At 36.9% G+C, this 24,783-nt stretch overlaps 2 protein-coding genes across 3 annotated transcripts; one reads left to right on the forward strand and one right to left on the reverse strand.

The window, feature by feature from the left end:
• Positions 1 to 3,491: 3,491 nt before the first annotated feature.
• Positions 3,492 to 13,424, reverse strand: LOC104113318 (uncharacterized). Its single transcript, XM_009623440.4, has 2 exons — positions 13,148 to 13,424; positions 3,492 to 3,745 (listed from the first exon to the last, which is right to left on the reverse strand). The coding sequence occupies exons 1-2, from the start codon at positions 13,306 to 13,308 to the stop codon at positions 3,622 to 3,624; spliced, it is 285 nt and encodes a 94-aa protein (XP_009621735.1). The 5' UTR covers positions 13,309 to 13,424; the 3' UTR covers positions 3,492 to 3,621.
• Positions 13,425 to 14,259: 835 nt separating this feature from the next.
• On the forward strand, positions 14,260 to 19,122 carry LOC104113319 (uncharacterized). 2 transcript variants are annotated; one of them, XM_009623441.4, is made up of 5 exons: positions 14,260 to 14,944; positions 15,724 to 15,986; positions 16,613 to 16,730; positions 17,912 to 18,120; positions 18,505 to 19,122. In XM_009623441.4, the coding sequence occupies exons 1-5, from the start codon at positions 14,510 to 14,512 to the stop codon at positions 18,956 to 18,958; spliced, it is 1,479 nt and encodes a 492-aa protein (XP_009621736.1). In that variant the 5' UTR covers positions 14,260 to 14,509; the 3' UTR covers positions 18,959 to 19,122. The 2 variants fall into 2 exon arrangements, with proteins under 2 accessions (XP_009621736.1, XP_009621737.1); XM_009623442.4 differs by having other exon boundaries at positions 14,327 to 14,944; positions 18,467 to 18,676.
• Positions 19,123 to 24,783: the final 5,661 nt, after the last annotated feature.

Below are 24,783 nucleotides of genomic sequence, written 5' to 3' on the forward strand. Positions count from 1 at the left end.
CTGTAAGCTGATTCATTTCATTATCTTGATCAAGATACCCATCTTCATTATTTAAAAAATTACGATGGTATCTCTCTTCACTTCTTTCATCTAATTTCCCAAAAAATTCCACAACTTTATCAAGCTTATCATTTATACTTGTAACAATGATTAAGTCTTATTAATGTACAATATATTATCCTAACAAAATCAAGTCTAAGTACCACCAGAGTAGTTAATCACCGTTACAGGATCATCAATATATTGCTTCATCTTTTCTCTATCTTTTCCTCAAATTTTATTCTGAACGTATAATCTCTTTAACTTTGATTGATACCCTCTAAAAGAAATAAAAAATAAAAAATAACAAAAAAGATAAAAATATGTCACAAAAAATTAAGTAAAAAGAAGACTAATTAAAATCAGAAAAATAACAACTTACATTTACAATGTCACTAACATCTATTTGCGATGAATGCTCATGAAGATATGACAGGGTCACCTTGAAAAACTTGAATTTCTATTTAATCAACAAAAAATAAAGAATTAAATTAAAACAAAAGTATGAGAAAAGAAAATATGAGAAAAAGTAAAATACTTTTAACTTATACTTTCATTTTTAAGGAATTCTTTAAGAAGTCTTTCATATGTTGGAGTTCCCATGCTTGAATAAAACAACATCCTAATAGGCCTACAATCATAAATTTTTTATTGAATATAAATATACAAAAATTTAACGTTATCGTTTTTTGTTTTGTTTATAAGATAGTAGTCTTGAAGGCACGAAGCTTTTACTTCACGTAGTAATTATTTATTTATTTATTATTATAATAGTAAATGTTAATTTATTAGCCATATATTTACAATATATTACCTTGGATATTATTGCAAAAATTCTTATTTACTAATATGAAGATTTGAGTAATTTAATTTAAAATTCTAAAATATTCCTACCGTGAAAAAGAAAACAATCTTTCTTTTTTAATAAATATTCCATATTTTTTTAAATCTATAGGCTTCATTATTATTTAAGCCAAAAAATGATAAAATATATATTATTAATAAAAATTTGGGCCTTAAGCAAAGAATTTACTAGCCTTCCCTTTCCCTTGAGCCACCCCTTATCAAAACTAGTGGTCAGTAAAATGAACGAGTTAATAGCTTCAAGAACTTAAAGAAAGACTTTTATGTTCCCAAACACATGCTCATGAACAACTTTTGCTTAGAGAAATATGCGCATCCTTAATGTGTTTTTACAACGAGACACTATTTTGGTTTCCAATTTTTCATTTCTAATACAAATTTGGCATAGTGTGCAAAATATTTTTTCAGCAATATAATGTCAACAAATCAAATATCTTCATTTTAATTGATGCGAACATGTAAACTTGACATGTATACTCCCCCCTTTTGTCTTGGTGCAAATGTAATATAATAATCATACTACAATGTGCTGCCTCCATGACAATTATTGATTGCCCACATGTAACATGCACTCCTAGTCCTACATATGATTTTTTTCGTCTTTTTAGATTTTGGCAAACACTACGTACATTATATTTACATATTAAAAAAAATGTGCTCTCTCATACTTCAGTTTATTTTTTCATTGTTAAGATAATCGACATTTCAGGATTGAAGGGTAATTAACACTGTTAAGCTCTCAACTTTGTGCATCTTACCCTCCACAACATTCTATTTATGCACTAAAACACCATTTAACATTAGTTCATGAGCCCGTTTGGATTGACTTAAAAAAGTGGCTTTTAAGTTAAGTGCTTAAAAAATACTTTATAAGTGCTGGAACTTGTCTTATAAATAAGCAGTTACGTGTTTGGATAAAAGTGCTGAAACTTAAAACAAACTGATTATGTGTTTAGTAAACAAGTGCTGGTAAGCACTTTTTTTTTGTTAAAATGCTGAAATATTATTAAAGTTGTTAACATTATAAAGAAGATGATGAATGATTTGATTTAGAATATAGTTAAACCAATTTAAAAAAAAGAAAGGATTCAACGACCAAAAAAATTAAATATTATGGAACAAAAAAAAAAAAGAAGCTAAAAGAACAATATTTCTAATGAGGGGTAATTTCGGGATTAAGAAAAATTATAAGGGATAAGAATGTAATATCTTTGGTCAAAGCAATATGGCTTTTAAGCCAATTTAAAAAAAGTTGGGTTTTCCAACTTATCGATTTTGATTTTTTTAAGCAGATTTTAATTTTTTTAAGCCCATTTTTTGGTTGTCAAACACTTCCACAAGTTAAAAACTAACCAGCTTTTAAGCCTATCTAAACATGCTCTGTAGCTTACGATTTTTCGCAATGTGCTTTTGTGTCCAAAAACAATTAACCAAATTAAACTAATGTACGAGGACGTTAGTTGAGGAATTAATACCTTTTAGATTTCTATAATATAGAAACTAGTACAATGAAATCAAGGTCTCTTCCTTTAATTTTATAGAAAAGGGAGAAATTAATATCAAAAGGACTTTTAATTCTTAAAAAAAAATAATTTCTTTACTGACCATTAAATTATAACCTTATGTGCACTAGACCAGCAATTCTTTTCATCTGTCTAAATCTTAATAGACTGGCTTGCGATACCTATATTGATGAAAGATAATAATCAATAGTATAATTAAAGTACGTACAAGTAATGGACATAACCTTTTATCAATAAAAAAATCTTAAAGAGATTCGAGAGTCAGCAATCACTGACCATAAAATAAACTAGAGAAGAAAAGGTAAAGCTAAAACGTGGGGACAGACTAAGACAAGGTGTACCACGCCACAAATAGCCTTTCACTGTCTCTCGCAATTGGTGGGACGCATGTTATCCTTCTCAAAACCTATTGATCATGCTGTCGCCATTCAAATCTTTTGTACTAAAAATTATTTACTCCTGCAAACTAAATTAGATATATGATGGATCAAAATTTTATTTTGTGTAAATAGGTGACCACGCCCACAAGGGAATTGTCAACTACATTTAATGAAAAGGAGGATAAGCAGATTTGAATGTCTTTTAACTTGGTTTTGAAGGACAATTCATGGCTGGACCAGCAAATTTGAGAATGTTGTGTGTAGTTGGCTGCACATCCAGCTATGCAACTTGTGACAAGATCAAACTGAGCTATTACTATAACTATTTTGTGCAGTAGAATCTCTAATGAGCTGGCTCATTCACCTGCTACCCAACAAGGAACTTACTACAATTAGATTCAATTAAACAATATAAAAAGTTCAAAAACTAGATCCATCATATTATGCTTATTTCATTATAGTTGTCAACAACCATATTACATTTCCTTTGTTTGAAACCAACATTTAACTAACTTCTTTATCATATCAAGTGGTGATATGATTTGGCATTTTTGTTAAACCAAGAAGATATTGGTTAAAGTTAGTACTGTATCTTTTCGATTATTACTAAGGCCGAGCATCACCTGGTCCTCAAAATCAAAAACATATAGGTGACAACCGTCAACCATCATTTCTCTGTATAGGATACGTAGACAATGCGAAGATTGTTCATTTCAGATGAAAGGGCAAAACTCATTTCAGGTTCAGAAATGCAGATTGTCTTTGTACAGTTTCTACTTTACAGAAAGGTCACATAGCAAACCATGAGAATCTTCCTACTCATCATCATATGAAACATGGAAACTGGTGGTACAACCACTTGCTTCAGGATCTTCTGCTCCGCAGCAATCATAAAATTTGGCAGCATAAGGAGGATCATCTGGTCCTAGTTCATAATACCTACAAAGAAAAAAAAGGCAGAGACTGTCCTTCACAAAAATATTGCATGATATATGATCAGATTACCAAAGTAAACTTAGAAATACCATTCCCATAGAGAAAAGAAATATACAACTTTACTTGTTAACAAATACTTAAACAGCTAATTTACTGTTCCACAATATAGATGGTGGCAGAACGAAAGTCATCTCATACTCATCTTCTCCTTTTCAATTATGTTTTCTCATTATTTCCGCAACGATTACACTAAGTGAAATTTTCCAGGAGCATTCCGCAACCCCCGGGGTAGATATCAATGTAAGCTGACTGCATATTATTCCTGTGCAGTATGAGTATCCTGATCGAAGGTCTTTTTGCTTTTCCGTTTTAAATTTTTACAATGAAAAATGGTATAAAGCGAGATGCAGTGTCAAGTAGTTTGCTGTGAAGACTTCAGCAGCTTTATCTACAGGTGAGATCATGGACATGCTCAAGTTTCTAGAACAAAGTAAAAAGATATACTCCCACGACATAAAGGCAAATTCTGCTGCAGAAATGGCAAAACTATAACTTCACTGAAGCATTCATGTCTAAACTATTATGCTGAACCCAACTTGCCGATGACAATTACAAGTCCCATGCACAAACCAAGCATGTTTTGAATAAAAATGTTTACAAGTTCATCCAACAGTCGAGCACATAAATCAACTATTTAGGTTATTAGACTCATCTCCACTTCCGTGACACTCTAGATTTGATAATCTTGAAATCGGAATTGCTATGCTCTTCAGAGAAAAGCATTTCATTATATGTGCACTTCTTGTTCAAGGCTTTGTCAACTGCAGGTATATAACCAGCATTCGTATGAGAAGCATCAAGCTAGTATAATTATTAGGGGTGGCAAATGGATGGTCTGGGCTGAGTTTGGGCAGGTCAAAATGGGCTGAAGCAAGAAATGGGTCATTGTCCAATCCTATCCAAAGCTTACTTGGGATAAGATGAGTTGAATCAAAATGGGCTAAACAATAGGTTACAACCAACCCGCCTAACTTGACCCAACTCTTGAGTATTTTTTCAAAGACACTTTTGAATTAGTCATTGTTCAGATTACTTAAATTGACTAAAATAATACACTTTATAAGATCCTTAATTACATTAATTTGGTAAAAAGTATGACAAAAAACTGTAAATACATATGCAGTGGTACTTATTTGTTTCTCAAGAAGTTAGGGATCATTATTTGATATTGATTTGCAAAAATGTTACTAGTGCTTCAAAGTGCTCACTTAATATGAAGATAAGAAACCTTATTTTGACTCCTACTAACCGATCTACATATGCTAAGCATATACATCATAACTTACGAATTTAAACCAAGAATGTGTATATATATATTAAAAAAGTGATAATTTAAAGACATAAACTGACAAACGCAAAAAATAACAAATTACCAATTCAAGCTTATGAAATCCAGTAATTACTATGAAACATCTACACATATTACTAATGTACTAGTAGAACCTCAGATTCTTATTACAATTACTTAAATTGATTATATGATCCACATTTAAATTGATTTAATTAAAAAATTAGACACAATTATTGTAAGAAGGTGCTTTTTATGAGTTTATATTGATAGATCTTATGCTAAAATGTTGTAGTGGATAAATTACCTGAGTACCTAGAAAGAACTGAAAAGTGAATGTGCACCCAGACACATCCACCAAAGCACATAGTACTAATAGTTAAAACTTGTAGTACTAATAGTTAAAACTTGAAGCTGGGCCCACTCAATGGACATGTGCTCTAGTTTCACATGCTCTCCAGAGAAACACCTTTCCCAGCCCCAGGTCCTTTTTTTACACGGGTCACTAATGGGCTAATTCACGGCTCAGTTTGGGCAACTATTTGTTTGATGGGTTGCTTTGGGCTAGCCCATCGGTAAAGTATATTATGCCCAAACCCATTAAATCTTGGGCGGGTTGGATGGGTCTGAGTTTAATTTGCCACCCCTACAATAAAGTTTAGATGTCTTTCCAAGCAAAATATACTACTTCCATAATTGTGTATGAGAGGAATTTTTCACTAGTAATACTTAATGAATGAAGAGAGTTGCTTTACTGTGAGCATTGCTTTACTATGAGCAGCCACTGGGAAGATGAAAACGTTGGGGCACCTAAGATGAGTTGATTGGAAGGTGATAGCAGCCACCAGGAAAATGAAAATCTGGGGCCTTTCCAACCTGAAGAGATATTATTACTCTATGGCCGTGAAAGTACTATTTTATAATGAAATTTACAGAAGCTGTTGGATGAAGCCAAAACAAAAGGTTTAAATGCTGCCATATAGGATAAGCATAGTTTACGCCTTTACAGGTTTATCTGTGACTATTTTAGAATTTAGCTTCTTTCATTATAAGTCTCTTAACGGATAAATTTATTGAAACAGTTGCTTTTATTCTTTCACGTCAAGCTTCCTTCTTTATTTAACTCAATATGTTAAGTTGCTCCAAAGCTTGTTTCTGTAGACTATATATTTAGCAGGCTGCAGCAAAATGATAGATGTTTCCTACAGAAGAAAAATTAAGGTCACATGATGCTTATACCATGGTTATAAAAAAAAGAGGGTAGTTGTCAAAAAAAGGGAAGTTCATCTAGATGATAGACAGTGGTACCAACAAATGGAATTGAATGTGAAATTTTGGTAAAAAGGAATAGTTGCAATGGAAGTACTTAAAAGTGGCCACTCAAAATGGTACTTAAAGTGGTCACTTTGGGAGTTCTGTGAAATCCATTCTTATTCATCCTAAGCATTGCAATGACACTTAAATACATAAAGATTGCTATAAGTCATGTCTTCTAAGAACTAACAAAGATCTTTTGGTGGAGGTTCCTCCAGTAGTGGGAGGGGGAACAGATACAAACATGAAGAGATTTGTTAAATCTGACATTGAGGATGAGCTTGAAGCTCGATCTAGCGCTCCAATGGAGTCCTTCTAGAGGATTCTATGAGAGAGAGTTTGTGAGAGATAAAAGTAGAAATTGGAAAGTGAAAATCTGACCCCTTTCTCATTACTACACCGAGTATATACATGTGTGGATAGCTGAGCTGGCCACTAACTACACAACTATCTCTACTCAATTACAGTTAACTAACATCACCAACTATACAATTAACATATAACAATATAATTATACAAGTCTTAACACCCCCCTCAAGTTGGAGGTGTTGTGTACACTGCCAACTTGCTCAAAATTGCTGAGTGCTTCACTCCTGTTAGAACCTTGGTAAGGACATCAGCCAACTGATTGTCTGTTGCTACATGCTGAAGTGAGATAAGTCCCTCTTGTAGCTTGCTTCTGACAAAGTGACAATCCACTTCTATGTGTTTTGTCCGCTCATGAAACACATGATTTCTTGCTATATGTAGAGTTGATTGGCTAGCACAAAAGACTTCTACTGGTTTACCAAAGGACACATTGAGCTCTTCAAGTAATCTGCACAGCCACACCAATTCCCCTACTACTTTTCTGAGTGCCCTGTACTCTGCCTCTGCTGATGACAATGAAATGGTCTCTTGTTTCTTAGATTTCCAACATATAGGACCGTTCCCTAATAGAATTAAGTAACCACTCACTGATTTCCTTGAGTCTGGGCAAGCAGCCCAATCAGAATCACAATAGGCTCTAACATTATAGTTTGGATCATGTGACATGAATATTCCCATGGAGGGGTCACCCTTCAAGTATCTAAGCAGGTGAAAGGCTGCTTTCAAGTGGGGTTCTCTTGGATCTTGCATGAATTGGCTAAGATGTTGTACATTGTAGGCTATGTCTATTCTTGTGTTGGTGAGAAAGTTTAATTTCCCAACCAGCTTTCTGTAATAGGTGGGATCAGTTAATGTAGTCCCCTCTTTAGCTTTCAACTTCACTGTTGGATCGAGTGGAGAGGCTAGGCTACTATAATCTATGCAGTTGTACTCTTTTAGCAAATCAAGCACAAACTTTCTTTGTGAAATTACAACTCCATCAGCTTTATAGAATATTTCCAGCCCCAGAAAATAGTGGAGCTTACCCAAGTCTTTAATCTTGAAACTTTCATGTAGGAATGCCTTCAGTTCCTCTATCTCCTCCTTGTTTGTTCCTGTCAGTATTACATCATCTACATATACTGCCACATATATTGTTGATTCAGTTGTCTTCTTGTAGAAAAGTGAATAATCATACATAGAGTGGGTATATCCCTTACAGCACAATGCTTCACTCAATTTTGCATACCACTATCTGCTTGCCTGTTTGAGGCCATACAAGGACTTCTTGAGTTCGCATACTAGATGTCCATTGTCTACTACCAAACCTTGTGGCACTTCCATATACACCTCTTCATGGAGGTCTCCGTGAAGAAAGGCATTGTTCATATCTAGCTGAAATATATCCCAGCCTTTCTTGACTGCTGCAGCTATGAGAGCTCTTACTGTTGTAATTTTCACCACAGGACTGAATGTTTCTGTGTAATCAATTCCAGCTTGCTGGGTATACCCCTTTACCACTAACCTGGCCTTGAACCTTTCTACACTTCCATCTGCCTTATACTTCACTTTATACACCCATTTACACCCTATGGCTTGTTTCTCAACTGGTAATGGTACTAGCTCCCAAGTGTTGTTGACATGCAATGCCTCAAACTCTTGTGTCATTGCTGCTTGCCAGGCAGGATACATAGCTGCTTCCTCATATGAGTTAGGCTCTTTGTCACTGTAAGTGCTTCTCACAGGGCACTGATTATCCTGATTTAGATTCTCAGTAGATATGTGAATGTGAGGAGAGGATAAGGCATTAACAGAAAGAGATGCATTGGTGTTTTTGGCATTTGGTTTCAGCTGGGGTAGTTTGTGAACATAATCCCTCAAATACGTGGGAACTTTGTGTGTTCTATGAGATTGCCTTGGTGCCAAGACATGTTCAGGTGAGGTATTCCCTACATATCTTACTGGTGAGTCATTTTGTGGATCTTCTGGAGTATGTGAATCAAGTGAATCTATGTTATTGGGGGAAAGGGATGAAGGATCAGATGACAAATCTGGATGTGTGACATTTGAAACCCCTTGATCATTTGACTCACTAGTTTGACTTTGCTCATTCTCACTAGACATATGATCAATGAAAGGAATAGATTGAAGGAATAGATTGAAGGACATAGGGAAATGAAGCAGTATCCTTAGACATACTAAAAGGGAAGATATTTTCATTGAAAATTACATCTCTAGATACGTGTGTTTTCCTGGTGGCCAGACTGAGCACTTTGTATCCCTTTACCCCAAAGGGGTATCCAATAAAAACATGTGGTGTGGTTCTAGATTCAAATTTATCTCTGTGGACCTTGGGTACTGTAGGATAGCACAAGCACCCAAAACTCCTCATGTGAGAGTAGGTAGATTTTCTGTTATGTAATAGTTCATATGGTGACTTGCCCTTGAAGTGAGAAGAAGGCAGTCTATTTATTATATAGGTTGCACATAGGATACATCCACCCCAATATCTTAGAGGTAATTTTGACTGGAATAAGAGGGCTCTGGGTGTTTCCAATAGGTACCTATGCTTTCTTTCCACTATGCCATTTTGTTGTGGTGTATAAGGACATGTCTTTTGGTGGATAATCCCTTTAGAAAGGAAGAACTGATTTGCTTCTGTATTATTAAACTTTAGGCCATTGTCTGACCTTATATATTGGATAGTGTTATTGAATTGGTTTTCAATCATCGACACAAAGTTATTGATGACTTGTAGGGCATTACTTTTGTTGGTTAGTAGGTGAGTCCAGGTGGATCTTGTGTAATCATCCACCATGGTGATGAAATATCTGAAATTGTCATAAGTTGGCGTATGGTAAGGACCCCAGAGATCAACATGAAGAAGTTGGAAGATCTTGGTAGAATTAGTGGATTGTTTTGGAAATGGTAATCTCCCCTGTCTTGCCATTGGACAGAGAGAGCAGGTAAATGGTTGTTTTGGTGAGAAAGATGCTAGAATACTGGATATTCCCTTCATCTTGATAAAGGGCACATGACCCAGTCTGTTATGCCACAACACATTTATGTCATTACTTGAAGGAAAGGAAGGATTGATACTATTCACAATGGGGAGTTGCACTTTATTATTTGGGGAACATGTATTTACAGCTGAATGAGATGTGCAATTATCCCTAGACAATGAGCTATTTACAGTGGAATGATGAAAACAGTGTGAGTTGTGTGTGCAACAATTGGAAGAAACAGAACTAGCAATTGAACTATTTACAATTGATTCTGAATGGTTGTTCCTGAGACACCTTGGGCAGAGGAGATAGAGTCCATCACTGACTTTACCAATTTCCAGAGGCCTCTTCATTGAAGGGGCCTACAGAATACAAATGTTATCAGTAAAGGCAACTATGCTATGAGAAGTTGAACTAGTTAATGAATGAATTGATATGAGGTTGTATTTGAAGGAAGGTATGTACATAACCTTATGCAAAATGATCTTAGGAAACAATGTCACACTTCCAATTTGTGTTACTCTTACCTTATATCCGTTTGGAAGAACTACCAATAAGGGATATGGTAAGGTTACAATGTTGGTTAATAAGGACATATTGAAGGTCATGTGATTAGATGCTCCTGAATCTAATATCCAAGAGTCTGCCTTGTTTTTGAAGCACTCACAGGACAATTTGCTAAAATCAATAGAGGAAGTGCATACTATTATACCTGCAAAGTTCACAGCACCATTGACATAGTTTGTGCAACTGGAGCTTTCTCCTCATGTTCCAATTTGAAAATGTTGCAGCAAGTTTAGGATCTATCCATACTGTTCCTTAGAGAGGTTGACTTGCCCGACCTCATTTCCATCTTCTCCTTCCTTTGCTGAACCTTTCAGCTTGGTTCATGTTCTGTCCTCTATTTGGATTCTGAATGTGTGAATTTCCAAAGTTCTGAGGGTACCCGTGTAACTTGTAGCATTTGTCCTTAGTATGTCCTAGCTTCTTGCAGTAGTCACAAAATGGACGGGGCCTATTGCCTCCAGTTGAACTGTTATTGACAGCATAATTTGTTCTGTAAGAACTAGGTTTTGATGTGTTGACACTTAGGGAAGCAGACTCAAATAGCATTTGATTATTTGGCTTGATCTCTCTCTGTTTCTCATCCTGAATGAGTACTGAGAAGGCTTGTGCAAGATTTGGTAGCGGATTCATCATGAGAATGCTTCCACGTACGACAGTGTAGACTTCATTAAGTCCCATAAGAAATTGTATCAATCTTCTGTCCTGCTCGGCCTTGTGCATATTCTCCTTGGCACCACACGTACAGATACAACTGCAATGAGTCTTTTTGCTCAAAGTATTTAGTTCTTCCCACAGCTTCTTCAGCTTAGTATAATAACCTGTAATATCAAGCACACCTTGAGACAAGTCGTTTATCTCCTTTTGGATCTGGTATAGCCTTAGCACCATTAGTCTGCTCATATCGATCCTCCAATTCTCTCCACAACTCAACAGCATTATTAGCATATTCCACACTGTCCGCGATGTCTTTAGAGAGTGAATTTAGAATCCAAGATGTTAACATATTGTCACATCGCTCCCATTGTCGGAATCTCTGAGATTGAGGCTCTGGTGGTTTACATTCTCCACTTATAAACCCAAGCTTATTTTTGACGGACAGACCACGCATAACACTGCGTCTCCAAGACCTATTTCCAATTCCACTAAAAGGAACCGAGACGAGCATCGCTCCAGGATTATCTGACGGATGTACATAAAGAGGATCGCTTGGATCTATTCCAAAGTTTGTCGCAGCGGCGACACCAGCAGATGTGTCTTCCTGATCTAATATGGCCATGAGTGTAAGATTTTGTTGAGTTACACACTAATTCCAGTAGAAATTTGAAGAATAGACTGTCAATTTGCGATTTGAAGAAATTAGGGCAAAAAGATAGAAAAAATCGATTAGACCAGAAAAGCAGAATTATGGGAAGGAAAAAATGGGGAAAATTGATGGAGACGATGACGGATAGTAGAGCATGAGCGTCCCTTGCTTTGATACCATGTTAAATCTGACATTGAGGATGAGCTTGAAGCTCGATCTAGAGCTCCAATGGAGTCCTTCTAGAGGATTCTATGAGAGAGAGTTTGTGAGAGATAAAAGTAGAAATTGGAAAGTGAAAATCTGACCCCTTTCTCATTACTACACCGAGTATATACATGTGTGGATACAGCTAATGCTGAGCTGGCCACTAACTACACAACTAACTCTACTCAATTACAGTTAACTAACATCACCAACTATACAATTAACATATAACAATATGATAAGGTCAAGGGCTCAAGGCTAAGAAGTATAAAAGATGGGTCTGTAGATAATAGGTCACTAGTACCAAACAATGAAAAACCAATCAGATCTACACGAGCTCACAAGCTACAGCGATGCGTTTCTTGACGTTTACTCCTGATTCATTTATAATTGTAAAATAAAAGTATCTGAAATAATTTTTAGCATCTGTAATCCACATTTTTCTCAACCCCCTAATAGTTCTTTACTTCTTTTCTATAAATTTAAAATCATCACAGCTAAATACTGGCAGTATAAGGATTCAATTCTTTGGCAATAAATGTTAAAGCTACCTTACTAAAGAGGTAAATTAACTTGACTCATGTTATTTTGGCACAAAATTTAGCTCAATGATACAAAGCTATGCAGAATATTCACTCTAGTACCTGATCCATATAATAAACAAAACTGCAAATGAACCTTTGAGTGCGAGTTTTTTGCAACACTTTGGTCTAAGAGAATGTGAAAGAACACATTTTTCTTTCAGCTGGGTGCACTGAAAACTGAATTACTTTTGTGTTCCTACGAAGAAGTAACTGGACAATGCTAGAGTTCTATAATCTCTGGATACAAGCTTACATTACCCCTTTGATCATGTCTAAAACAATTTAACCAGGCTAAGCATTTCACCAGTTGATAATGTTGTAAAACTGATATACTAAAGCTACTGATAAACAGAAACCAATTCCAATTTAGCACTTTAGCCTCATAATAACCCAGTTGCTCCTTAATTTTATTCTCATTGCTTGACAGCTGAAATAAAGTATGCAATTAGAAGAAAGCGAAGATGTAATTGTGATATCACAAGCACAACTGGCCCTTAATTTGCCCTAAAAGATAAATTTATTCCGTATTAGCATGATATTGATACAAATAGAGCGGACGAATTCACCAGCTAATCTGGAAATGACACGTAGTTGATTGATCAATTGGTTGTTTAAATGATACCCTACTGATATATAAGAGCGAGCATGAATCTGATCACTTTGAAACAACGACTTTATTAATAGAACGATTAAAAGAATTACATAAACAAAACAAAAAGAAAGGTAAGATACCTTTTCTGATCGTCATGACGGCGACAGACAAAAAAAGAAGGATGAAAACGGCATGAATTTGGGTTGTTAGAAGGCGGAGTGTATGCCTGTTTGCATCTTTTGCACACCTTCTCTATGCTCTGATTCACTCCTCTTTTTCCTGCTTTTTCCGCCATTTCCATGCTTGTACAGTTGTTACTGCAGAATTCTGATCAACTCTTTAATCGGACGTGAAAGTTCTATGGGCCTTCTGGAAGGCCTCCGAATGTTCTGAAATTCTCAATTTTGGCCAAAATAACATTTTCATTTTTAGCCCAAAGATCCGTTAAACTTTAACCTGTTACAATTATCCAAATTATAATTTTTTTCGAATTAAACATGAGTAGGTTCAACGTATTGTTGCAAAGAAGAAATAATATTCGAAATCACAGAAAAAAATAATGTTATGAAGTAAAACATGAGGAGGTATATAAAATTATTCTTAATTATTTTTTGAGTTGTCTATGTTTATTTTTTCGGCTGATTTAATAATATTTGAATGAGTTTTCCTTTTAATTCTTTTAGTGGAAATATTCGAAATATATTTTCTTAGATAAAGTAAGATTTTGTTAACACAGTAACAATTAAGCTCTAGACTCGTGTTTATATGGGATTTAACATATTCCTTTTTAGCATCTTCAATTTAATGATTAATTGTATATGATTGAAATTTGAAAGAAAATCGAGAGTATTTGAAGGTGGAGATAAAAAAAATATTTGAAAGTTAAGTTGTGTTTAAAAAAAAAGAGATCAAAAATAATTATTTCGCTTGAAATACATTTCTAACAAGTTTTTCAAATTTTAAATTTTTTATTTCAAGCTGAAGTTGAAATATGGACGAATTTGTACAATAACTACTTATTTAAATTTCTTTTATCACAAATATATCAAAATATTATCTATGTACAAAAGTGAACGTTAGAAAGGGTAACTATGAAATATTGAAATATCATAAATATTTTATTCCTTGAAATCAGTTTAATTACAATGAAAATAAAAATAAATAAAAAAGATAAATTGAAGAGCGCAACTGCAATATCTCAAATGACAAGAGAGGTAAGCGTTATAAAAATAAACTTTGAGGTCTCAAAAAAGAAAAGAATAGTCGGCTAGCTAGTTGATGATAAAGGAGCGATACACGTCCATAGGTGACCGGAACCTGAGGTTCTGAGCGCAGCCAAAAACGTAAACGCAGGTGCTCTGTTCCCTGCGGAGAACACGGCGAGCATTAAGATTTGAATGGAGCTTCGTTCTTCTCCTCAATCCTCGTACTAATAAACCAGAAATAGCGGTTTTCAGTTATTTCTATTCCTCAACTCACCCAAAAATAGAAATTAAAATAGGATGTCTTTCTCTCTCCTCTCCTTATCTTCAACTTCTTCATCTTCCACACTTACCAGAAATATTCCCTCTTTTATCTCTACTACATCTTCGCCGTCCACTTTACTTTCCCTTTTAAGGAACCATTCTAATTTCAGCCATGTTACCTCTAACGCTACAATTTTCGGTTCCAGCTCGTGTTCTTTCCTTTCTTCGTATTGTTCTATGTCGACTGCCAATTATGTGGTTCCGAGGGCTTTTGCGTCTTCCTCTAACTCTTCCGCTTCGTCTGGAAATTCTGATGGGGAAAGCTCGGAGATTGTGTCGAGTGAAAATGATGAACAAGGGGCTGAGACTGACGATGAAGACCAAGTCTTGATTGTTGATGAGGAAGATGTTAATCTTTCCAGCTCTGCTCTTCCCCAAAAATGGGATGTATTAGGCCTTGGCCAAGCTATGGTAAATGCTCTTACACCCTTTTCACATAACTTAGTAAATGTCAGTAGGAATGTTTAGAGGATGCCTAGCTATTAGAATGCATGTTGCTCTATATTTATACATTAAAAAGAGCTGTTCTTTAATCCCTTTTTGACAAACCATTGTTGCTAAATAATGGGAATATTGATTAAAATCACACTATGTTGGTATTACTTTTTTTGGTAAAGAATCAGGAAAAACAAGTTGGTATTTAGATTCCTATGGGTCTCCAGGGCTTTGCTCAATTGGCAATGGTTGAGAGACTTGTGACTCAGTTCATCGGCTCGAGCCCTGCCCCAAGTGAACTAAGTCTGGTATTTAAGTGGAGAAGGGTAGAGGAGCGGACTCATTATTCTCGAGTTTAGTAGGCTGTGGTTGGTCCTAACGGTTGGCTCCAGATGGATTTCTCGGTCATTAAAAAAAGGATATTGAAGGATCATTATGCTTTTTACCCCTTACAGAAAATCTTTTGCATTCACTTAGTTGTTGTTGTTGTTGATAACTACCCAAAAACACTGTAGATTTATTTAAATTTGAGAATAGATGAGATTTGCTTATAATCCTTTGGCTTCTTATTGTTATCTCAAATCTTCTCTTTCATGGATGGCTGTATGGCACTACAGTGGCCTAATTGGCATCAACTTTATTTTGGTTATCATTGCTCCTTCCAGAGTTTCAAGATGTTGATACAATAGGCAAATAAATCTTTGTTCTAGTACCAGCTTCTTTCACGTAATGATGTTCTTTGGCGACTTATATAGGTTGATTTTTCTGGCATGGTTGATGATGAATTTCTGGAGAGGCTTGGATTAGAGAAGTGTACAAGAAAGGTCATCAATCATGAGGAAAGGGGTAAAGTTCTGCGTGCGATGGACGGATGCAGCTACAAGGCCGCTGCCGGTGGATCACTTTCTAATAGTCTGGTTGCCTTGGCCAGGCTTGGTGGTCAGCCAATAGCTGGTCCTGCTTTGAATGTAGGCATGGCAGGTAGTATCGGAAGTGATCCGCTGGGTGGATTTTACAGGTACAGGTTAACTCTTTTAGCCTTTATCCCATTTTTGCCCTAGGGGTTTGGTGACTGTTACAGTTGCTGCTCTCTCGCGTCTCTCCAAAGCCTACCCTTTGAACTCCCTATCTAGGAGCTTAATAGCTGCTTTTCCTACTTTCTCCATTGATGACTCCAATTCCTGATCCTATGGCTGGGGGAGGAGGGGCCTTACCACTAGGCTATTCTTCTGACCTCCTTTTTTTTTTTTTTTTGGTGGATGCTGCTGTCTGTTTGGACTGTACGGTTCCTGCAGGTTGTTACTGTTGATGTAAATAGGTGCGTTGGACCCGCATATTAACTTCTAATGGTATGCATGAGGGAGCAAGAGATAATTTTTAAAAATGGAGAGCAAGACTATTGTAAAAAATATGAATTACAAGCTGTACGTGCCTCTGAGACTTCAGTAGCTGAAGGAACACAGAGTCTTTTGGTATTATGTAGGCTTAGAATTTTGAACGAATCTCCAGTCTCGTGAGTTATATAAGAGAAATACTAAATTATTCCACATCTAAATTGAGAACTTAGGAGAGTTTGTTGTGCAGTGCCCAGTGGATTTTTTTTTTTTTTTTTTTTTAAATCTGAGTACTTCACTTTACATACAGATCCAAACTTCGACGAGCAAATGTGAATTTTTTGTCAGCACCAGTAAAGGATGGGACAACGGGAACTGTGATAGTCCTCACAACTCCGGATGCTCAGCGAACCATGTTAGCGTACCAGGTTGGTAAATGTGCTGTAGTAACTCGCTCATGTCATTTTCTGCATAGGAATGACAGTTGGCTTGGTGCTGAGTGGATTAGAGTGATCCCATCCCAGACATATTGTAAATCCTATATTATACGTGCCATAGTTCCAAACCTGTCACCTTATCTCTAACATATCGGTATTTAGATGCAGTATGCTCAATTAGTGCTGAGAGCTGATGGTCATGGTTTGAGCGAAACAGTTCATGATCCAAGCGTAGAATCTTTTTCCTTTTGTGTTTTTTTTTTTTTGACCTGTATCTTATAATATTTTACCTCAGGAAGAACCCTAGACTTTGCTATTTTGGCTAATACTATGATATGTAAGTAAATCACTTTAACCAATATTTAGCAAACTTTTATAGGACTCTGAGCTAGTTTAGTACTTCCTATGAAAAAAAAAAACAAATTAGAGGTGCCAGAGAAAGGAATGTATTTTAGGAAAATGAGTTTTGTCGATAAACTTTGTCGAGAAAATGTCAAGAACTCCTATTCATGACATTTATACCCCTTAGTGGGTTAAAGCTGAAACAGTTGCTGAAACAACTACTGGAGTTCAGTTGTTTAAGCAACTCAGTCAATTGTTTAAGCAACTTAATCAATTGTTTAAACAACTACTGAAGTTGCTTAAACAACTCAATAATGTCTTCTCATAGGGTATAAGGGTCAAAAAGACAAAAACCTCCCTTTGTAACATTATCGGGACAATAATTTCTCGACGAATAACCACTCTTTCTTTTAATGGAGTAGAGCAGATAAATAGAAACTTCTCTTCCCTCCAATTGTGGTCTTTCTCCTTGGTGGGATAAATTGTAGGTTATTGTCGCTCAGCAAAGACTTGGATGCCTTTCTCTTACTGCAAGTCAACAAAGACCATCTGTTTTTGCTACCTTTTGCTCTGCCATGCTACAGTCTTATGGGCCTCATATGAACAGGATAGAATCATGGACCTTACACAAACAAGATAGACCATCTCTTTATATTTCACGTACCTGACAAATTTATTTTAAACAATTAAAAACACAACCTCCCCCCTTCCAGAAGGAAGTGTTGCCCACTGGTTCAATTGCATCATGTGTTTTGCTTTTAACATCTTGTTTTAGTGAGTCTCCCTTCTGCAGCATGAGTTTTTCACTTTTTTCTGTTCCTGTTAATCAGGGTACTTCATCAAGGATAAACTTTGACCCATGCTTGGCTGATGCAATTACTAAAACAAATATATTGGTCGTGGAAGGATACTTGTTTGAGCTTCCTGATACAGTCAGAACAATTTCGAAAGTCTGCGAAGAAGCCCGCAAGTGGGGATCATTAATTGCCATCACAGCATCAGATGTGTCCTGTATCGAGAGACATTACGATGATTACTGGTAAAACCTTATCTCTATCTTGCTTTTGTAATAAAACTTAGAATACCCCTCCCCCGTCCCCCACCAACAAAAGCCCCACTCTAATAAAAGCAAAAGTATAAGGAAAGAGAAAAAAAAGCTTGGAAAACTGGGTTTTGGTCAGTCTTTGGATCCGCGATGTGGAAAGAGAAGTTCATGCAGATTCATGGTAGATCTTGCACATGACTATATTGATCATGCTAATTTGAAGTTTACTAGTGGCTATCAGTTCACTTAAATTGTCATAAAACCTTGAGTCGGAAGACCAATATTTGTTGTTTAGATATGTACATAGTGAAAATGAATTTTGTTTCTTCTACTATTCCAGTGTTGTTTATCCATATTGTTTGCCACATTTTTCGCCAGGGAAATAATGGCAAATTATGCAGATATAGTATTTGCTAACAGCGAAGAAGCAAGAGCTTTCTGTCATTTTTCATCAAAAGAAAGTCCCCTTTCTGCTACAAGGTACCTGAGCCATTTCGTCCCTTTAGTTTCCGTCACAGATGGGCCTAAAGGTTCTTACATTGGTGTGAAAGGGGAAGCTATCTATATTCCTCCATCTCCTTGTGTGCCCGTAGATACTTGTGGTGCAGGGGATGCTTATGCATCAGGTATTTTGTACGGAATATTGAGGGATGTGTCTGATTTGAAAACCATGGGTTCCGTAGCAGCTAAGGTTGCATCTGTAGTGGTAGGGCAACAAGGTACTAGGCTTAGGGTACAAGATGCTATTGGGTTGGCGGAGTCATTTTCATCCCACTGCAGGGACTCAACTTTTTGGTCAGATATAGGTTCCGATCAGATCTCCAGCTTGTAATACTCAAAAGGTGAACTCTGACATTAGTTTAGTGGTTATCGCATTAGTTTTATTCTCACATTCTTAGCTCTTGAGCTTTGTACATTGATGATATTCATTGTAATTATTTGCGTCATTGGTTTAATGGATTCAGTAAAAGATTTAAGGACTTTGAATTTGCTTCAGTTTTGCATGTTTTTTCTGGAACAAGTATGTATGCAGATCGACCTCCACAATGGTTGGGATCATATATCATGGTACTATCTAGTGATATACTATCAGTCTGATATATGTATTAGTTAATCCTTACTACATTTATCCCTGATATTCATCAGATTTTAGGCACAGTCTGGAATGTTAGATGAACTCTCTGTCCCGGCGCCTAATCTGTAATAGCCAGGTAAGTCAGATGTGGTGTTGTACATCTTACATATCTTACTGGACATAATAAGCTTAGTTTTTGCAATGTCCAAGCAAGTAAATAAGTTCCAGGCAGTACTTAAGCTTTCCATATTTGTGAGGCGATATCTAGAATATAAGCAGAGAGTAAACTGGGAACGTACCCATTGATAAAAGTGAACTAAGTTGGTACGATTGGTCGAGGTGAGCGCAAGCTGGTCCAAACATTACGGTTATTAAAAAAAAAAAACTCATTTGGAAAGCCAACAGTGTCAGCTATGAGTCGATAAATAATGTTACTACGACTTTTGCATAAAGGAAGCAGGTGGATATTATACTGAGCCAAGTTAATTCTCTAGCTATTTTAAAAATAGTACGTCACCATTAGAGCCAAAAGAAAAGACGTGCAATAGGAAAACACATTTGCAACTGGTTACAAATTAAATCTCACGTTTCTGGACTTAATACGTCAGCAGAAGAAAGATACAAGATTGCATATTAGTAGTTGGTATTTACGGCTTATTCTGAAGATGCTTTTCACTAATAACAAGGATGTTTACATCCCTGTTTGGTTTGCAGGCTATTATACAAGGGAGGTTTACCCAGTGCGCATAAAGTGCTTATCCCAGAGTGCTCACCCGAAGGGCAGGCTCTGATAGACATTATAGCGATTGCGGGTTTCCAATGTTACCAAAAAAAACAAGGATGAAGGATCCCTATGAGCAACAACAACAACAACAACAACAACCCAGTAAAATCCCACTAATGGGGTTTGGGAGGGTAGTGTGTATGCAGACCTTACCCCTACCCCGAAGGAGTAGAGAGATTGTTTCCGAAAGACCCTCGGCTCAAAAAAACAAAAAGACAAAAGGGACAAAAAGGGAGACAATATTAGTATTACAACAACAATCATAGGATAAATAGGAACACAATGAAATCCAGAAGAAAGATGCAAAGTAAAGGGAGACAATATTAGTAATAGGAACCTCATGAAATCTAGAAGAAAGATGTAAAGCAAAAGCGATAGCTAGTAAATAGGACTTGCACTGAAAAGAGAAATAGTAAGCCAAAACATTCCCACTAGTTATCTTAGAAAAAAAAAACCTACATGGCTAGTCCCACCATGTTACGAAGTAAGGCATGACTCAACTACCTCCTAACCTACAACCCTAATACTCGACCTCCACATCTTCCTATCAAGTGTCATGTCCTCGGAAATCTGGAGCCTCGCCATATCCTGTCTGATCACATCTCCCCAATACTTCTTAGGCCGCCCTCTACCTCTTCTCGTGCCCTCCGTAACCAGCTTCTCATACCTCCGTACCAGAGCATCTAGGCTTCTCCTCTGAACATGTCCGAACCATCTAAGCCTCGCTTCCCGCATCTTGTCATCAATGGGAGCCACATGCACCTTCTCCCGAATATCATCATTCCTAATCTTATCTATCTTAGTGTGCCCGCACATCCACCGCAACATCCTCATTTCTGCTACTTTCAGCTTCTGGATATGTGAGTTCTTAACAGGCCAACATTCAGCCCCATACATCATGGCTGGTCTAACCACCGCTTTATAAAACTTACCTTTGAGTATCGGTGGCACTCTCTTGTCACACAGGACTCCAGATGCTAACCTCCACTTCATCCATCCTACCCCAATACGGTGTGTGACATCCTCGTCGATCTCCCCTCCCCCTGGATAACCGAACCAAGGTACTTGAAGCTGCCTCTACTCGGGATGACCTGCGAATCAAGCCTCACATCCACGCCTACTTCCCCTGGCTCAGCGCTGAACTTACACTCCAGGTATTCCGTCTTCGTCCTGCTCAGCTTGAAACCCTTAGACTCAAGAGCCCGTCTCCAAACCTCCAGCCTCTCGTTAACACCGGCTCGCGACTCATCAATCAGAACTATGTCATCGGCGAATAGCATGCACCATGGCACATCCCCTTGAATATTGTGTGTTAACGCGTCCATCATTAGGGCGAATAAGAACGGACTGAGCGCAGAACCTTGGTGTAGCCCCATTACAACAGGAAAATGCTCAGAGTCGCCTCCTACTGTCCTAACCCGAGTTTTAGCCCCATCATACATGTCCTTAATTGCCATAATGTAGGGAACCGACATACCCTTTGCCTCCAGGCATCTCCAGAGAATTTCTCTAGGAACCTTGTCATATGCTTTCTCTAGGTCAATAAACACCATGTACAGATTCTTCTTCCTCTCTCTGTATAGTTCCACTAACCTTCTAATAAGGTGAGCAAGAGCCAAATATGATCCTGATCCTAAAATTACTTAAATAAAATCTTACAATGCGGTAAAATCATGCCCTAAACAAGCCTCCCTTGTGCTTTTCAAAAACTAAAAACTTCTTTATTTACAAATGCTGTGCATCAATATATGTTTTGACCCTCAAAAATAATGTTTCTGTCTAGCAAAAAAGAATGGAGAAAATTTTTGGTCATCTTTAAGAGCAAATCCTTTAGTTTATCTGACTAGATTAAGTCTGTTGCAAGAAATAAATGTGGGAAAGATTATATAATTTCGCCAGCCATTGGGGAGGCGTATGTAAACTAAAGCATAGGTGGTTTCACAATATCATTGTACGTAATCTAAACATATTAATTATTGTACTTAAATCAATCTAGAAAAAGAGTGAGGGGGGCTTCAATAACTTCACAATCGTAGGAGAGAGTTTAGGCAGTTAAAAACTTAAAATACAAATTACCAAAATGCTTTTTGCAATTAATCATTATACGTAAACAAATCAAGAAAAAAGTAAGGGAGACTTCCACAATGTTGCGAGCCATAGAGTAGGCTATGTAACTAGAACAAAAGTTATTTGCAATTAATCATCCTACATAAATAGATCAAATAACAACTGAGGGAAACTTCAATAATTCAGTCATACTCCCTCCGGTCAATATTACTTGTCATGTTTTCTTTTTTATACGCCCCTTTAAGAAAGTATTAAATATATAAGGAAAATTTGACTAAATTATACTTATTTATTCTTTGATCTCCATTTAATACTACTTTTCATTCCACCGCATTAATCTCTGTTCACATTTGTTAGAATAAGGGTAAAGGTAAAAAAGATAATTGATTCTATCTTAATTCTCTAAAATAATATATATTGGACCAATTACTTTTACTCTCGTGACAAGTAAAATAAAACAGAGGGAGTAACTACTTTCACTATCTTTATTTCCGCATTTTCCTGTATTTCTTTTTAAATTTTCTTGTATTAACTTTCTTATTTTGGGGATTTTCTATTTGAGCACTAGCTGGTTAAGTTTCTGTTATTTTTCTTTCGGTGAAGGGTCAAATATATCTCTTTACTATTCAAAAAGAATTAATTTTACCATTCGTTATACTATCGGTCTAACGCCCCTAACGTTACAAAAAAGGTTCAAAATTGTCCTTTGACCGTTAATCCCCTCCACCGTGGCTAACATCATCCCATGTGGCCTGGCAGCCCAACCCCATTTTACCCCCTCCCCCAAATACTTCTCTTCTCCATCCTTATTTTTCACCACCTCACCACCATAACCGATTAATTCATCTTCCATCTTTCATTTTTATAAAAACAAAAAAAAAAAACAAATATTATAGTTCCCCATACAAAAAACACTTACAAACGCCAACTTCACTGGCTAGTCTCCAATTTTAACTTCAACATCCACAAATTTATATTTCTCTTGAAAATTATTCTCATCAAAGTAGGAAAATAGTAAGTTGTTTTTATAACTACGGTACAATTTTTATACTATTATTTTGCTATCTGGTGTTATTAATTCACAAGAAAGCATAATGAGAAACTCTCTGGCCGACGAGCTTACTTTTAGTCTTCATTCACAAGTTTGTTTTCCTATCTGTTTACCCGAAAAATCAGATAACGTTAAATTTGTGTATTGTTCTAAGGATATGTGATACAATTTGATACAAATCGTATAGAGAAATAGAAATATATGTATTCTTGGCTATGAGAATGGGAATAGTGAGCAAAAGAATGAATAAGGTAAAATAAAATAAGCATGAAGAGATATCTTTCAATATGAGAAGTGATCTTTTGTTACAGTGTATTCTCGGTGTCCGTATGCTTACAAGGATTCCCCCTTTTATAATAGAAGGATCCTACTTTATTTATAATAAAATAAAGCATATAGTGGAGGACCCATGATGAATTGTCTCTTCCTCGATTTTCGCCAAGATTCTCTCTCTTAGTGCGGTTGTAACGGCTCTTGTCTGTGAGCTCGACACTGGCTCGAGCTCGTTATTGGGTCGAGCCCTCGGTTTTGGCTTGAGTTCGACCTCCGGGGTGGGCGTAGCGCATTTCTGACCTTGAAGCAATGCCTTGCGGATCGATTTGGTCACGGGCTCGATAAAAGTATCGAGCCAACTCCTCTATCAGCCTTCGGACTCGAGGCTCGTTTGTACTGCCTTCGGAACTCATCCCAAAATCACACTCTGGTTGCTTACCGTTCGAACTCGATCGAACGTAGGAAGGCCGAAATCTATTTCGACCGTATACAGATAGTCCCCTCGTTTCTCAGGAAGGATGTGGTGAGAATCGATATGATATTCGACGGTTCGATCGGGTTATAAGCTGACGTTTTCACAAGGCTCGATCATGACGTATGTGATAGTTGTCCCATCGATTTAGTCTTTTCAAGGTATTTAATACACGTCAGACGGTGGTCGGCCACCTCTAATATTGAACCGTCACGATGCAAGCCTATAAATAACCCTTCCATCTAACATTTACCACTTTTACATCTTTCACTCTTCCAAATTTTCTTACCCTTTCTCTCTATTTCGCCGCTTGCAAAACCATCTACATCAACTTTTCATCTTCCTTTGCCTTTCTTTCTCTCATATCAATGGCCAAAACTTCGAAAATTGTACCTCAAAAGGAGAAAGCTTCTTCTTCACGGCCGTTCGGCGACAAGGCGCCGGTGGAGCCGCCTACCTATGAGTATGTTCCCGCCCCGTGTACTCTGAAGATCGATTTTAAGGTTGAGAATCCTTCATCTGTTTCCGGGTCGATGTGAGCATGTGTCGATGTACATGTGCTCGATAATGGAGGGTCATCTCGAGGCTGTGAGGAAAGACTGCAACTGGGGTTCCGAGGTTGTGTTGCAAATTCCCTCCCCCGAAAAGAGCGTCATCACCCATGTGGAGGGGTTTTTAAGTGTTTACACTTACCCCTTCACGTTGGGTCCCGTCGACCCGGTGATCATCGATTTTTGTAAAAGATATCAGGTCACCCTTGGTCAAATTCATCCCTCTCTATGGCCTATAGTAACCTTACTTCGCTTCTTCTCCAACAAGGCCGGGGGGCTGAAATTTTCCCTGAATCACCTCATACGACTGTATCGGCCTCAAATCTTTCTAGGACTAATCAGGCTTCATTGTCGGGCATTGAAGGCTTTGATGCAGAGCATCGA

The sequence above is a fragment of the Nicotiana tomentosiformis genome, chromosome 3, assembly GCF_000390325.3.
Source record: "Nicotiana tomentosiformis chromosome 3, ASM39032v3, whole genome shotgun sequence".
In the NCBI taxonomy this organism is placed as follows: domain Eukaryota; kingdom Viridiplantae; phylum Streptophyta; class Magnoliopsida; order Solanales; family Solanaceae; genus Nicotiana; species Nicotiana tomentosiformis.

Coding starts and splice junctions, on each gene's coding strand:
- LOC104113319 (XM_009623441.4), top strand. CDS start 14,510: ATGTCTTTCTCTCTCCTCTCCTTATCTTCAACTTCTTCATCTTCCACA. Junction 15,987..16,612: donor CCGCTGGGTGGATTTTACAG/GTACAGGTTAAC, acceptor CTTTACATACAG/ATCCAAACTTCGACGAGCAA. Junction 18,121..18,504: donor AGACATTACGATGATTACTG/GTAAAACCTTAT, acceptor ATTTTTCGCCAG/GGAAATAATGGCAAATTATG.
- LOC104113318 (XM_009623440.4), bottom strand. CDS start 13,308: ATGGAAATGGCGGAAAAAGCAGGAAAAAGAGGAGTGAATCAGAGCATA. Junction 3,746..13,147: donor CGTCATGACGATCAGAAAAG/GTATCTTACCTT, acceptor TTTTCTTTGTAG/GTATTATGAACTAGGACCAG.